The sequence below is a fragment of the Lepidochelys kempii genome, chromosome 1 (assembly GCF_965140285.1).
Source record: "Lepidochelys kempii isolate rLepKem1 chromosome 1, rLepKem1.hap1, whole genome shotgun sequence".
Taxonomy (NCBI): Eukaryota; Metazoa; Chordata; order Testudines; family Cheloniidae; genus Lepidochelys; species Lepidochelys kempii.
This window is the reverse complement of record NC_136380.1, coordinates 139,830,288-139,845,986: the sequence shown is the minus strand read 5'-3', so window position 1 is coordinate 139,845,986 and position 15,699 is coordinate 139,830,288. Positions and strand designations below refer to the sequence as shown.

Here is a 15,699-nt window from a genome sequence, read left to right as displayed (position 1 = left end):
TTTAAGTACAACTTAATTTATAGGACAAGAAATAATTTTTAAAAGCTCACTTAAGCACCCTGAATAGAATAGACTTGGTGCAACTGGCCTTTGCAGTAACACCTCTTCTAAATAGTAATAAATTTTATCCTGTTGTTGGATTTGTGCTATTTCAAACAACGGTTTAGAATTTCCAATTGTCTTACATTTTTAACAGGCTGGTGAGCATGTTGTAAAATAGCCTATCTGGTGCTACACAAACTAATGAAATGCTGGAATCCTTTTTATGTTTCTGACAGACACTCCACTTGTGCTAAACTTGATGACTATCACTGCAGGGTTGGAATCTTTATTACGGCACCAAGTGCAATCCAGTGTTTGGAACAAAAAAAGATAAAAACCGTGCACTGTTTTAAGTAATCTACCGATAAAGGCAACTACTTTGACTCTGCAACACCTTTCATAGTTTATTGCTTAAAGAGGAAAAGCTTTGAAATGTTTTGGGGGAATTCTACAATAATTTCAAATATAGATATTATTCATTTGATCATTTATAGCATTGTGTAGCAAAAATGCTTTGCTTGTTTTAGTATTCAGTTTTATTTATAGCTATTTTTAATCTTAAATTTTTTGCATTGATAATTTTAGTGGTAATACCTGTTTGGTACATTACAAATATTTTTAAGACTAACAAATTTCATTAAATGACATTAAACGAAGTTTTCAATTGGTTTTATCCACATGAAGTATCCTGTAGATGTAAAAGGACGTGTGATGAAGTCCATCATGACCATATATAATTTACAGACTTTCAATTATCTTGAAATTGTGAAGCTTTAGTAAAAGCTATTTAGTTGTTCAATGAAACTCAAAATTTTTAATGTGTGTTTTTAAATGTTGTTGTATACCCCTGTGAAGCTCAAAAAATTCTGAGCTAATACTGCTGTAGCATCCTTAGCTTTGAGCTATTGTTCATGTTATAATAGATATGTTGTTTAGATCAATGAATGTTTGAAAGTCTGGCTTCTGCAAATCCATGGTAGTATCTTCTTTAGTCAGATTTTGTTGTAGAGAAAATGTGTGTGTCTGTTTTAAGAGTTTTGTAACTTAGAGTTATACACTAACCATAATAGAAACTGACACAGTCTTAAAGGGAATCTGTCAAGGTTGGTAGCTTGAAAATTGTGTTAGATTCCTACCTTATATATATTTTCCTTTCCTTTCCTTTCCGTATATACATACATACACGTAGAGTGAATGGAAAAATAAGTGGCTCGTTAGCATTGTTGTTGCTGGACTAACCCATGACTGTTCTGATTTCAGTGGAATGCTGATGAAATTCATCAGTAAAGTTCAGCAAATGTGAGTGCTGGAGTGGAAAACTAGTAAAAAAAACAGATATTGCTCTTTTCTCTTTATTGAGGTGGCATAGCTTAACTAACTTGGACCTCCTTGTTCTTAAAGCCCACAGCAATTTACGCCTGTGCTATATTTGAGACTAGTGTTATCCTCATGGATTATCTGTGATCTGACACTACCTGCCATTGCAACTTATCTCAGCTAGCAATTGTGCCTTTGCTTTCGTGCTCCCAAACTCGAGTTTTATTACGCCTTAGTTTTTAAATAGCATAACATTTTTCCCAGGTGGTATTTTCTAGCATGACCATTGTTGGATTGCGTGTATGTAAGATGGAAAGAAAAAAGCATATTTTTAATGTCAAATCATAACATGCTGTGTGAAGCAATCTGATTTTTCTTTTCAAGGGTTTACATCCTTTTAAAATGAAGTAATAAGAAAATTTAATTTATTCTCCTCCTTCCAGTATTTCTTCGATTTAGCTCTTGTTTACACAAAGTTCCTCTACGAGTAGCTTGTTAAACTTTTGCAGCTTTAAAACAGCAATATAATGGGGTTTTTTTTGTATTGGATCTATAACTAACTATCTGTATTACTACTCCACAGGAAACTGTTGTGCTGAAAGGAAGAATTAACTGGTTTTTCAACTTCAGGCTTTTTATTGTGAGAAGGAAGATCACATAAGTGTTACCATGGGGAGAACAGCAGCTAAAGGTAAGGTTGGTGGCTTTTATCCAAAAGGAAAGAAAGTAGAAAACATAAAAGCTATTTTTGATTAAATGGGGTATTATTATACCTAATAGTAATAACTGCTGTATTGTTAAGTTGAAATAGGATGGTAATATGTACTGAACTTGTTATGAATCAAATTAAAGCAAAAAATCCCAAACTTACAGTAGGTATGTTAAATTTCTCCTTAATTGAAACCATTCTATATAATTTCACCCAAAACAACTGTTGTCCTCAGACAAGCTAGAAAACAGTCAGAGTAGAAAATTTAAGCACATATCTAGATGTGTTGTTAACATATAATCCTTTATAGGTGATAAATTATGCAGATGTCACAGAATCCAAGTTATCAGAATAATGTGTAATATTGGGTATTAAGTTTTACAATAGCAAACTGCATCAGCAACTACCTTTCAAAAGCCCATGTAGATAACATAAACTGTTTTATGCAGTTTAATTTCTCATCTATGCAGTGGTATTCTCTCTAGTCATGTCTTCTACTGTGCTGTATCTGGGGGGGGAACATCCTAAGTTATGTTGTTTTACATCAACTTGAGGGTGAGATTTGAGCAGAAGTGAATATGTGAAATAGAATAGGCATGAAATAGAAATACAGAATCTTGTGAAGAGAGCCCAATTACTCTGTAACTGGTCCTTTTCAGTTTTGGGACAGGTCGTTCTGCTCTATTGAAGATTGCTACGTTTTTTGCACCTAATTCATGCTTTCCACCTTTGCAGTCCAACTGCTTTCTCTGCAGTTGTCTACTGCCTGTAAATTGCAGTGGATCATCTATGATGACTGTAGTTGTGCATGTAATAGTTTGAAAATGCTGCAAGACAGGCCCTATTCCTGGAAGCCCATCGGGATGTGTCACCTAGAAAAAAACAAACACAGGTTGAAGGAGATGGAGCTGTTCCAGATCCACCCTGCTTTAGAGTGTACACAGATTTGAGAGAAGTCTTGATGGAAGATGTTAGCCAGCTCTTCTCTTCCCATCCCCCTCTTGGAGGTGGATAAAAGGTCCTAGACAGAGTCTCAGGTGCATTAGGAATCAAACATTTTCCCCTCCTCTGGTTGCCATCACAGATCTTCAGAGAGGTGGTGGTCAGCTTGTTGGGGAATGCTCTTCCACTCCATCTCAGTCCTCCACTCCTGAGGTGCAGCTGAGACCTTCTGTCAGGGTGGAGGGGGATAGTCTTTTGCGATCTGTCACTCTAAGGTGCTTGACAACTCTGAGGAACAGAGGTAGAGACTTCTGAGAGGGAGCCTCCTCACACATCATCAGAACTAGCCAGGGTGGAAGACTTTGACTCCCTTGTTGGAGTGGTGTCTGGAATCTCAAGAATAAGTCCCTAGGAAGTGGCTGTGCAAATCTTGATAGACCGACCCTCTATGTTGCTCCCTTCCCGCAAGGACATCAAGGAAATAGTGTCTTGGGAAAAGACTGATACATATTCTCTAAGGCAATGCATTGCTTTCATTGTTTCCCAAAAAGATTCTACAAGACTTGGGGCACTCTCCTATTCGCAGGAGAGTAATAGTCATATCATTAGTTAAGAAACTGGCTCTTCTAAGAAGTGGGTGCTTTCTGTGAAAGCTCTCTTGTGTCAGGAAACTGGAGTTCAACGTTAGGAGGAACTGTAAGTGGTCACTAGGATCATCTCAGTTGCTTCTACCAGACTTTGTGCTTGAAGGAGGTAGCCTTCTTGGTCCCTGGTGGATTGCAAATCAATGAAGAAAGCTTGGGTCAATCTCCAGTTGTCTCTGATTTCTTGTATGATGGCTGTGATTACTCTGGCTTGTCTTCTGATGAGTTATCTTGTTAGCAGAAGAACTTCATGTCTACAGATTGGGGAGAGGTGCTCCAGACCAACCTGCCATGCATAGTATCTGTAAAGTGTAACCTGGGTAGATGGAATTGCTCAACCATGGTTCCATTCTTTTCAGGGTGGATTTGATTTAAATCACTAGTCGGGAAGACTCGATTTAATCATGGATTTCTACATAAAAGTGTATTCTTCTTGGTATACATATTCTTCACAACGTAGAGATAGATGTAGGTTTCATTTTTAGAAGGTACACACTATACATTTTTAAAATGATTTAATTTGAAAACTTTTCAGATTCGTTTTACACTGTATCCGAAAATGAATGATTGTTTGGTTATTTCATTTACCAAAGGTAATTTGAAGCAGATATTTATGAAGTCCATGGGAGGTGAATATCTCCAATTCAACAGGTTAATCATTAATATTTGGAGGATTTTCTTGCCATGCTGTATTAGGAGGATAACATCGCCAGACAGACATTTAAATTGTTTTATTTAACTAAAACAACAACATTATGTATTTTTTTTCAGCAACAGACATATCATATTTTAACAAAACAAGCATATTAATTTTTGAATTTAGTTAAATATTCAAGTTTTTTAAAATCAGGTCTGTTTTTGTTAAAATTGTTTTTAACTAAAATAGTTAAAACGAATTGTTTTTTTAAAAAACAAATTAAATTGACTGTCATCCAGGTCAACATGAGAAACTTAAAATATTGGCTTCTGCAGCTAACTCAGTCGTCTTCACCTTCATTTTCTTGTTTGTTCATATTCTGGAAAAGAAAAAGAAGCTTTCGTGCTTTTTCAGGTCCCAAACGATTTCTCAATTTGGAATGAATTAGTCCAAAGGACAAAAATATTATTTCTACGCCGGCAGAAGAAGCTACTGCTGTTAAAAGTGAGATTATCACTTCAACAGTCTCTGAATCCAAGTGCTTCAGTGACTTCCACCAGTTCACTGGTGTGACTTTCTTTAAAACATCATGAGCAAACATATATTTCTTGAATGGTTCACCCTTAGCTCTGAAGTTTATTATAGTTGGCATTATGGAGGGATGATTGCTGAATGTCCATGTCATAGCCAACTCCTCTTCTTCAGCAGTTAAGGTTTGACCCTGGTACCAAGTACTGAGAATATTTGCAAGAAAATGAGCTGGAGATAGAGCTTGCCCCGTTGGTTTTTTTAATTCTTGTAATTTAACTCTGTCATTGCATATTTCTCTTTTTAAGATTTCACTCAGTTCCTTCCAAATTTTAACAGCGTCAGCAATAAAACAGCTATTTCCCTGCATTTTGTTCCAGGCTACAGAAATAGGCTTCAGGGTACTCAGCATGTGCTCAGCGTTTCTCTCAAGCCCACTGTTGAGAACTTTGGCTGTGACAGTGCCATCTATTTTTTCATGATTTTGTTCACAAACTGTCATCAGATTAGGCCAGTTCTTGCTACAGTACTCAAAACAGTCCACTACTGAGTTCCATCCCACGTCTTGTAGGAGAGTTAGCTTGGTTCCTCCCACTTTTTTCAGTGCAGCTGCTGCAAAGTGGTTGTTACAGAAGTATTTTGCAATTTCAACAACATTATCCTTTATTTCTGGAACACTGAAGTCTTTGGGTAGGAGGTGCATCAAATGAGCACTGCAACCATTTGTTGTTAGCTTGGGACTCTCTTCTAAATAATTTCTTCTTACCTTGGATACATTTGCAGCATTGTCTGTGACCAAGCTGCGTACTAGACAGTTGAATTTTTTTTCACAGTTTGTTATAGCCTTTAATGCTACTTTTTGTAAGTATTCTACTGTGTATGCATTTTTTGTATGGAAGACATTCCCTTCTTCTGTTGTAACAGAAGAACATACAACAGATATACTGTGGCTGTGTGACATACATGATGTGACTGAAACACTATCCTTGGCAGATAACTCTGAAACTATAGAAAATGATGGTGATCTTGAAAGTGGATAGTCTTCAGAATTCTGTATGTTGAGGATGGATTCTCCTAAACAAAATAAGTCAATGCAGTTATTTAATTATGATTATCATACTGCTCATTTAGTATTACTCATTGCATTCACTGACACTCAGTACTACTTTAAAGGTGAAATTGTAAAAGGAAGATCTGCCTATTTCAGCTGTTTATTTTTATCACAACTGCAGCTAAAATGGTAGCACCATGGAGTAACAACTATATTTTTTTTTGCTCAAACTTGAGAATTCAGGAATAGTCCAGAGGGAAGACAGGCAGTCCCTAAGAAAGAAGTATGAAATAAAAAAAGTTTACCAACCTGAAGATCCTGCATGTTCAGACGTGTTCCTTTCATCATCTTCAATGCAGCTTCCTCCTGAGAAGGAACACTTCTCTTGATGTTGTTTCATTTGGGAAACAAGGCCTTGCATTTTTTGTTGCGCTGTTTGCATTTTGCACGCATGCCTTGTCTTACCCACAGGTAGAAGAACTTCATTAAAATATTCCCAAACTGGGTCTCTTTTACGGCCTGCTGCCATTATAGGTTTTCCCTTCTAGGGAGAGAACGGTATGGTAGATCTCAAATCAATGAAGGCTATACTCAGACCTCAAGACTTCTGGAATATGCTGCTCAAACAGTTTCACTTCTGTTTCTGCTGCTGGTCCCTCCCTTCTCACATTAATCTCTAGACTTCTTCTCCTTGTCCAGATCTATTCTGCTCCCAACAATCTTCTATTCATTGAACTTTTTGAAACTTTGCACTTTTAGAGAGAGGTAAGGGATTGACTCTGTGTACACAAATTTGCAGAAGGACAGTAGGGTTGAGGTTTATTATTTCTCACCTCTATATATTTATTTATAAACATTTTTGCTGTTAACAAGCATGTTCTCTGGAGACACAAATCCACAGTTTGAGAACTGCAAAACTATGCATCTCTGATAGTATCTTCTGCTCTGAGTCCCATTGGGTAGATAGAAAGATTAACCTAAATAATCTATACAGAAGCTCCTGGAACCGCATAAAATTTGGTCCCTAATCCATGAGCCATTGGAACTCATTTTACAAAACTTTTCTTAATATACCCATGTATGTTTGTCTCATACTATAGAATTAGAATTTATAATCCTATTCCGTGATGAGATATTTTGAGCTATAATGTATCTTAATTAAAACTATCTTTAGATAGGTTTCTTCCTCAAAAAGCATTTTATCAAAAAAATCCGATTTAATAGATTTTTATCTGCCCTGATTCTTTTCAAAACTTGGGGCAATGGACAATTTTTAGTCACCCTCAAGATCTCAATCATGTGGGATCCCCCAGGATTCAGTCTCCAAACACTTCCTATTCAAAGGGAAACTGCTTTGGAAGTTTTGTCCATTCCAAAATCTCACAAATAATGCTAATGACAATTCCACTTTTATTTTTCATATTTCAAATCCATATTTGCAGTCTCATTAGCCTCTAAATATCTAGCAGTGGTGGTACCTTGGAAGAGAACCAGCGGTCTTCAGATCAATCCCAATTAGACCCAAGTAATGTTGATTTGGAAGGTCACTGCATTTGAAGAAATGGGATGGGGTTGTGACTGTTATCCCTATGTAAGGATATGTACACTCACCATCTTGGGGTTTTACTGGACCTTTTACTTATCCTTTTCCCTGGTGTTGGCCTTATTGCCATACTATGTTTGGATAGTCATTTTAAATCATTGAGAAGGAAATGGAAAACGGGCCAAAGAAGAGGGAGAAAATTTCCCCTTTAGTCAATAGAGCAGAAACCCAGAACTTTTAATCTTTAAGAGATTACAGCCCAGTAAGGAATTACTTGGCTTCCCATCCTGTATGCAGGCCAGGAGATCTTTGTTCTTAGTTTAAAACACTTGTTGGGCTATCAACATCAGTGAAAATGTTAGCCGAAAAGGTTATATTGAAAATGGTGCATGAAAACAGGAGCTCACATTCACTATAACTGTGGGTAGCACAATATTATAAGAGAATGATTGCATTATACAGAAAAGGAATAGTAGTTTACCGTATATGCTTAAAACACCTACTGTAATCACAGCAGCGATTCTTTATCATAGCTGTGAAATATCAAGGCTGTCACTGACCTGAATGCAATAATGCTATGTTTAAATATACTTGTTTACCAAGAAAAATAGAGACTGAGATTTGAAATCTACTGCCTTAATGAAACTACCTACATCTGTTTCATGGCTTGAAAAATTTACTTTCTACACAGGGTGAAAAATAACCTATGCTGTCTTTCTCTGCCCAAAAGCAACAAAGAGCACTTGCTCACTTATTTGTTTCCATTCTCCTTCACTCACTGCCCACCCCCCTGCTAGCATATCAAGAAGAACAAGTCCATTAGGATTTGTTTTCTTCAGATATTTTCTACCAGTTCTAAACTGTCTATGTTGGAGAGAAAATGGTGTCTCAGTTTCACCAATTCCTTGCTTATGTGACACACAAGATGTGTGATCTGCTTTATAACATTGGATTGTACCTTCATTTCAGTTTCCAGGTAAGTATCAAACATCTGTCAAAAATATAGACATTTGGTATGGAACTGGAAATTGAAATTGAAGTATGATCCTAAACTGAAAAGGGAATTGAATGCGCTGCAGCTCAATGGTTGTCTTAATATTTGCTAATGTGGCAAAGCTGTGAATAAAGTCAATCATGGGTAGCTCATCTGTCTATGGGTATCTTCATGGCTAACTTCTCTTGAGTTAGGTTAGCTTGATTGAGAGCAGCGACACTGTGAAATAATGCTCAAGCTGCACAGAATGGCTGTGGTAGCAGCTGAGTAGTTGTGCTTACTTGAGCTGTAGCATAATACACCCTGACAAGCCAGCCAACTTGAATTAAAAGCACCACTACACTCAAGTTAAGGGATTTTGTGTGAGGCTGGAACTTGAGTTAGGGGCAACACTCACATTATGGCTTGAGTTACCTTTTCCTTGTCGTACTGATACCTGAAGTAAAGTGGAATTGATTGTGTGTTCCTCTTGGGTTTCACTCTGTTCTTCCACCAATGGTAACAGGAGTAATGTGCAGAAACAGCTGAGAGAATCTTTCTGCTGATTCACTGGTGTGGTGTAAGCATAGGCCTGTATTCAGTGAATTAGGGTTGCAGTAAGAACCTTCACTGAGAAATAAACTAATTTTTTTTCTGTTTCAGTTTGTCAGTACCTGCACCAAGATTGACAAAAAAGACTAGTGATCTTGGGTTCTGCAGTTTTTGTGCGGCCCACTTGAGATACCTTAGAGGGGCTTGAATTTCAGAGGGTCGTGTGCAGCACATTGAGCACCAAGACCTTTTCTTGTCTCAAATCAAAAATCATGAATGTCTTTTGGAAACCTTGGTGCAAGGTCCAAGATGCTCTTTGGTCTAATACTCTCACTCAAACTATAAAACAAAATAAAAGCTATTTGAAAATAAATGTAGATTGTGTTTTTTAAAATTTTGGACGATGTTTGTTGACAGCCAAGAAGCATTCTTTTTGGAATTCTTTCTTTCCATGCTTGTACTTTTATCTTGATGTTAGTTTCTCTTTTGAACTCTGAGGTGAACTAGAATAAGAATAAAATTTACCTTTTTATGACATAGTGAAATATATAAACAAAAATCTGTGGTTAATAGAACGTATTTGTCTTGAAAGTTATGGTTAAAAGTGCTCTATATTAGACTAATTGTTACCCTGGACTTTAGTATGATGTGAATGCTAAATCTGTTATGTAATGACATTTTATGTCTTGTAGATTCAAAGAATGTTAAAAAGGAGAAACATGGGAAGAGTCAGCAGTCAAACAACGTGTCTTTAAAAAATGGTAGGTATAAAAATTGTCAGGTTATTAGTCAAGATAATGTTTAAATCTAAATATTTGGATTGTGTTGTCTGGGAATCTTTTACACTGCTCAGGCTGTTAGTGATGACTGGGATACATAAAAGAAGAATAGAAAGCATCTGAACCACTGCTGTTAACTTCATTAGCAGACAGTGCTTTGATATTGCATACATAAATGCCTTTGGAAGGGTGAAAGAATTGACTTTAGCATACTAGTTCAGCTGACCAAAAGGCAAATACTAGTTACCTATGTAATCCTCTGAACAAAAATAATGTGTGGGTCCCCATTTTTTTAAGATGAAGTTTTGGATCATTACTGTTTTCTACTTCCTTTAACCCTATGTATACCTTTTCTCTGCCTTCTCTCCCAAAAGTCTCCATTGTTTTTTTTTTCTCCTTAACTACCATGTTTGCTGATACTGAAGAGAGGAGCTGCGATAGTTGGGCTGAATCTTCATTAGTGCTACATAGGTAGGGAAGGTAAAATAATCTTCTGCATTTGTTCTTTTGTGGGGAAGACTAAAAAACAAAGTGGATTGTTTGAGACTAAATGAAAGTTGAGAGCATTCCCATCTGCAGCTGTTTCCCATCCATTAAAATAAAAATGGATACCTTCACTCTTAGCAGAAAATGATAATTTTTCATCAGGGACAATTGGTCTGTCATTTGGAGGGTGTGGGAAATCACCTGTTGTGTTTGTGTTTGGTTTTTTAAAGCTAACCCGTTAACCTAGCTACATGTCTTATAGGCAACAACAAATGTTTTCAGTAAGTTGTTTTCACCATCTCTTTCCTACTAATTAACAGAAGGGTGGGGCACTCCCACTGTCTGAGCCCACCGAGCACAGACTTACTCCTGGGGGAATTCTGTGCTAAAAATTTTATAATTCTGTACACAATATTTTTAAATTTGTCAAAATAACACAATATAATCACACCAGTTTCAGTTATTTTGGTAATTTATTTAAAAATACCTATCAGCAAGTATGTCAACAACACAGAGAATGAAAAAAATTCCCCGAGGAGTAGAGAGTTTAAAGAAACTCCTACAACAACCCATTTCAAGTTAGGGGGCGCTGGAGAGGGCTGCATGATTCCTCCCCTAGCCCAGACATGTGCCCCCCCCCGGCCTAGACACATGCTCCTCCCCTCTCCCCAGAGCCCAGTCGTGCCCCCCCCCGAGCCCGCCCCCTGCAGCTTTGTCCCACTGAGGGACACGGTGCAACCCTGCCCTTCCTCACTCTGTGCCAGAGCCAGGTCTCCCATGCCTGCTCCCGTTAAGTGGATGAGGATCAAGCCCTGGTGCCAGAATGTGCAAAGCTTCCATTCCTGCTGGTCCAGACATTTGTCTCGCTGCAAGCTGGAGAAGAGCCAGGCTCTGCAGAATCCAGCGGCCCCTAGAGGTAGCCAGTAGCTCTGCAGCCCCAAGTCTGTGGGGGAAAACATGAAATTCTGTGCAGGACATTAATTCTGCACAAATTCTGCATTGTGCAGTGGTGCAGAATTCCCCCAGGAGTAACACATGATCACTGCTGCTAAAAGGAAAAGCTGTCAGGTAGAGGAGCTAGTTAGAGGCTTCATGAGGCGTGGAGGTGGTGAAACAAGGTGTGTAAAGATTTTGGTAGAATTGAGAATAGTATGGAACTGACAAGAGTTTTGTGGACAGTATTTTACCGAGGAACTGTCACAGGTATTATTGACTGAGGTAGAAAACTTATGAAGGGGTCTTTTGTTAAAACTTTGATAGCACATCAGAGTTATAACATTTCATAAAACTAAAACACTAAGGCCTTCCATGGGCATCTAATTAAACAGAAGTTTTTCAGTCTGCTGCAGAGACTTTTTGGCTGCTACCCCGAAGCTCTTTCCCATCAGAGGAAGCGTAATCTCATTGGTCCTCTGACTGGCTGGGAGCTACTTTTTTCCATAGACTGGTGTTGCAGTGAACCACAAAATAATCCATGGAATGACATCCTGATGTCATATTCGTTATCTGTATTGTAACTGTGTAGTTGTTATGACATCACCACCTGTAGATGTCATCTCACCACAGAGTTGTCTGCAAACTTGTTAAAGCTCTCTAGAACTTCATTTGTCATTTTGACTCATTTTCTTCTCCTCCCTAAGACTGTTGGGAGAGAGGTGGGTTTTTTCCTCCTCCATTCCTAGTTACTGGGAGGGATCCTTGCAGTTTTCTGTTGCTCGTTGCTGCCAGTATATACTGGGCAGTAGAGGAAATGGTTCTGTGATTAGTGCTCCACTTGCTTTGCTATGCCAGTTTGAGTGAGAGGAGCTGCAGTCACACTTGGAAGTATTGCTGTGTTTGACATCTAGCTTAATACACAGTGTGAATGTCAGTGTGCAAAATGGAGCCGGTCCCATCAACCACTCCCTGGTACCGTTCAGGGAGATCAGAGACACCGTACCATCAACTCTGGTTCCGGCTCTGGCCGTCCATTGAGTCCCATATTGAAGAGGGTGATGCTGGCACTGGCTGTTTCTGCACTGGCGGTATATCAGGTGGTAATGAGCCTCCTCTGCCTTCCTGTCCTGACCTCTCCCTTGGCCCAGGACTTTGCCAAGGCTGCCTAGTTTATAGCCCTGTTGGCTGGGTGGGCTGCTGAGGCTGGGCTGCTGAGGCTGTGGGTCTTTTGGTATCTGATGTTTCCCTTTGACAGTCAGTGGAAGTGGGGCTGGTGCCGGGCTCAGAACAAGGGACCTCCCCAGCACTGGGAACTTCTTGGCACCCCTGCTGTTGGCACCATTGATGTAACCGTGGCGGCATGCACCTCTCTCGACTTCAGCACTGTCAGTCACCTCGACTTCAGGGTTGACCCCACTTCCAGCACTGGAAACAACGGAGGTATATTTGATGCTAGCAGTACCGTTTCCACCATCTGTGCCAGTTTGCTCTTCATTTTGGGGTATGGATGAGTCAGGCCAGTTGCTTGCACCCTCAGGGCTGGCTCCACCTTTATCCCCTGAAGCTCGGGATTCCTCAGGGTCCAGGTCGGGATCTTCCTCCACCTGCTCCCCATTGCCTCACCTGCATCAGGGCCCAGTCAAGGAGAGCTATGGGTACTATGATAAGTGCTCGTCTCACAGTGGAGATGGCGGGCCTCTGCCTGGTGTCTACTGGCCACCAATGCCCTATCCATACCAGTGGGCTGCTTGAAATCTGTGGGATGCTCTTTGGTTGCGTAGGTCCAACTCCTCCATCGCGCTCTAAGACAAGATCGCTGAGCAGTCATGTCGAGCTGCCACAGGCCTGGGCACCAGTGAACCTTCCCCATGTGGAGCCTCCAGAGTCATCCTGTCCAGGCCTGTTAGTCCTGGAGTAGGATCTGGCTCTGGCATAGTTAACCGCTTTCTGTGGTGATTCTGTGATTCTGATTCTGTGGTGTCTCAATCTTCCTTTGGTACCAGAGGATTTCAGGGTGTACCAGGACCTTCTGCAGCATGTGGCTGCCTTCCCTGGGTGTTCCTGCAGGAGAATATCTATAAATTGTTGGATATCCTGCAGCTGTCTGCCCCGGGAGAGTAGCCCTCCCTATTAATGATGCACTCCTAGAGCCTGCTAATTTTCTCTGGAGCTTCATTACCCCCTCTTGCAAAGCACATGGAGAATTGCTACTTCATTGTGGTGCAGGGATTTGGGGGTTTTTACTCCCATCCAGCCCCAAATTCCCTGATCATAACCACGGTGAACAATAGAGGTCTGAAGGATAGATTTAAGTCCACCCCCAAAGATAAGGGCTCCAAACAGATGGCCCCGATGGGTAGGAAGATTGACACTTTCTCTTATTTGTAGATGGACATTGCTAACCAGCAGGTATTGCTGTCTAAATACGACTTTGTGAATTGGATGGCTATGTCTGAGTTTGCGGACCAGTTGCCCAAAGTCTTAAGGGAGGAATTTTGGGCATTTATCACCAGAGGCTGTTTGGTGACTAAGACTTTGTAATGGCCCATGCTGGACATTGCGGATAGTTCAGTCAGAGTGATGGCTTTGGCAGTGACTATGAGAAGGGAGTCCTGGCTGCAGAATTCGGGCATTGTCCTGGTGTGCAACAAGCCATAGAGGATTTGCCCTTCAGCTGAGTGCATTTTTTGGACAAGACGGACGAGATTCTGCACTCCTTCAAGGGCTCTAGGGCTGCCCTACGATCTTTGGGGATGTGTATGCCAGCAGTGCAGAGGGACCACTACAGTGATCAGCAGCAGTATTGTTTGCAGCACACATTTGGGCAGCCTTTCCCTCCCCTGAGACAGCAGGACTACCCCAGAAAGGGGCATAGGTCCTAGAAGAGGAAGCATTCAGTTCTGGGGTTTGGCCACTCTACACACCTTCCCCAAAGCCCCCACCCCAAGTTCCCGATAGGGATCACCTCTTATAAAATACTGCTTCTCAAGCAAGTTTGCTCTCTACTGGCTTTGGGAGCGGTGGAGGAGGTTCCACTGGGGTCATGGCTTCTGTTACTGTACTATCTGGTGCCTAAATCCAAGGGAAGGGTAAGACCCATTCTCAACTTTCCTGGCCTCAACAAATATATCAGATACATGAGGTTCCAAATGGTCACTTTATCAACTATCCTCTCCCAGTTGTCACAGAGCAGCTGGTTGGCTTTTCTTGACCTTCAGGACACCTAGTTTCACCTGACAATTTTGCAGAGAAACAGAAAATTCCTTTGATTTGTCGTAGCGGAGCACCATTTTCAGTATACGGTGCTTCCCTTTTGCCTCTCTTCTGCCCTTTGGGTTTTTACCAAATGCATGGTCGTGGTGAAGGGGTACCTCAGCCGGAAAGGAACCCACACCTTCCCATATATGGACAACTGGTTACTATGGGGCAGGTCCAGAAAGGAAGTCCTTTCCCATGTCAACGCTACAGTGCACTTGAGACCATCTGGGTCTCATCCTGAACATTGAAATGTCAACTTTGGTTCCTGCTCAGAAAATCAAGTTCACTGGGGACCTGTAGAAGACTTTTTTGCTGACAGACCTTTTTCAGACATTTTGCCACATTTTCTTTAGTATGCATTATGGTTCGGATGTGCCTAAGGCTCTTGGGCCACAAGTCTGATTCTGCACAGATGGTCCAGTTTGCAAGGTTGCATCTTTGCTCCCTTTAAATGTAGCTCAGGACAGTTCACCATCCGACTCTTCGCTCCCTGAGCATATTGGTCTGCCTCATTCCACTGGTCCTGGACTCCTTGCAATGGTAGATGCTAATGGAAAATGTTTGTCAGGGTGTTCCCTTCGTCCAGTCCTTACCAACCAGGTCTGTTGTCACCAATGCCTCCCTGATGGGCAAGGGAGCCTATCTGGGGTCACTGAAAGTTCAAGGTCTGTGGTTGGAGCAGGAATCATCACTGCATATCAAAGTGTTGGCGCTTCAGGCCATTTACAATGCATGTCCTGCTTTTCTGGACCGCATCAGTGGCTCACATACTTACTGAGAATACCACAGCCACGTATTATGTGAAGAGGTAAGGATGCTCTGCCAAGAGGCAATCAGGTTGTGGCAGTTCTGCATCAAGGAGATGATCACTCTATTAGCCACCACTTGTCAGGGTCCAGAATCATTTCGCAAACAATCTCAGCAGGAATTTTTCCCTGACTCATGAGTTGTCTCTGAAGACAAGTGTCTTCCAGGTCATTTTCGCAGCTTGGTATATTCTGACAATTGACCTGTTTGCTACAAAGGACGACAGAAAATGCCATCTGTTCTGCTCTCAAGGGGGTCTCAGTACAGGTTTCCTGTCTGACACTTTCCATCTCAGCTGGCTGTTGGCTATCCTGTACACTCTTCCTACAGGTCGTTTTCAAGCTGAAGATGGATCTGGCCAAGCTCATTCTCGTTGCCCCAGTGTGGCCGAGGCAGTGCTGGGTCTCTGACCTTTTGTGCTGTCAGTTCATCCTCCCATACCTCTCCATCCTGACCTACTCACACAGAATCACAGTCGCACCTTATAGCTTAGCG

General features: G+C 40.8%; 1 protein-coding gene across 2 annotated transcripts in view; it reads left to right on the top strand.

The window, feature by feature from the left end:
• SCML2 (Scm polycomb group protein like 2) overlaps positions 1–15,699 on the top strand; it is a 131,050-nt gene that overhangs the window by 23,045 nt on the left and 92,306 nt on the right. For both annotated transcript variants that reach the window (XM_073356349.1, XM_073356359.1), the window contains exons 2-3: positions 1,943–2,050; positions 9,631–9,699. In XM_073356349.1, coding sequence (XP_073212450.1) covers positions 2,029–2,050; positions 9,631–9,699 — 91 coding nt within the window. In that variant the 5' untranslated portion in view covers positions 1,943–2,028. The remainder of the gene's footprint in view (positions 1–1,942; positions 2,051–9,630; positions 9,700–15,699) is intronic.